Source organism: Buceros rhinoceros, unplaced genomic scaffold (genome assembly GCF_000710305.1).
Source record: "Buceros rhinoceros silvestris isolate BGI_N320 unplaced genomic scaffold, ASM71030v1 scaffold31347, whole genome shotgun sequence".
NCBI lineage: Eukaryota > Metazoa > Chordata > Aves > Bucerotiformes > Bucerotidae > Buceros > Buceros rhinoceros.
This window is the reverse complement of record NW_010423439.1, coordinates 14,266-14,729: the sequence shown is the minus strand read 5'-3', so window position 1 is coordinate 14,729 and position 464 is coordinate 14,266. Positions and strand designations below refer to the sequence as shown.

Genomic DNA, 464 nt, shown 5'->3' with positions numbered 1-464 from the left:
TCCGAGGGTGGCTGACGTTGGCCAGCGCAGGGTACGGCATGAATTGCCGCCAGCAGCTCCTGCGCTGCTCTGGCCAGGCTGCTGCGCCCCTTCTGGGAGGACACGACGCCCCATCCCCCGCTTTCCCTCCCTACCTGTGTGTCTGCGGTGTCAGCGGAGCTGTTGGTGCTGGCAGCGTCCTGGCAGGGGTCACTGGAGACGAGGCCACAAAGGGAGACGGACACAGTGGAGGAGGAGCTGTGGAGGTAAGCCACGGTAAGACACTGGAAGGGAGCAGCCTCCAGCATCTCCTCCCTGGCTCAGGCAGGAGGCACCATGGCTGCAGGAGGCATCCAGCCCGCTTTGGGGGTCCCGAGGAGGTGAGCCCTGTCCACTCACTTCATCTCCAGGGTCAGGTTGGTGTTCACGGCTGTGAGCTGGTTCACTGGGATGCGGTAGGTGAAGTTTCCACTCCTAGAGACACA

The 464-nt window shown here is 63.6% G+C and overlaps 1 protein-coding gene across 1 annotated transcript in view; it reads right to left on the bottom strand.

The window, feature by feature from the left end:
• The window catches only part of MYRF (myelin regulatory factor), a gene marked incomplete at its 5' end in the record, with an annotated part of 13,493 nt that overhangs the window by 1,295 nt on the left and 11,734 nt on the right, over positions 1–464 (bottom strand). Inside the window, 2 exons of the mRNA XM_010140417.1 lie at positions 135–237; positions 379–453. Coding sequence (XP_010138719.1) covers positions 135–237; positions 379–453 — 178 coding nt within the window. The remainder of the gene's footprint in view (positions 1–134; positions 238–378; positions 454–464) is intronic.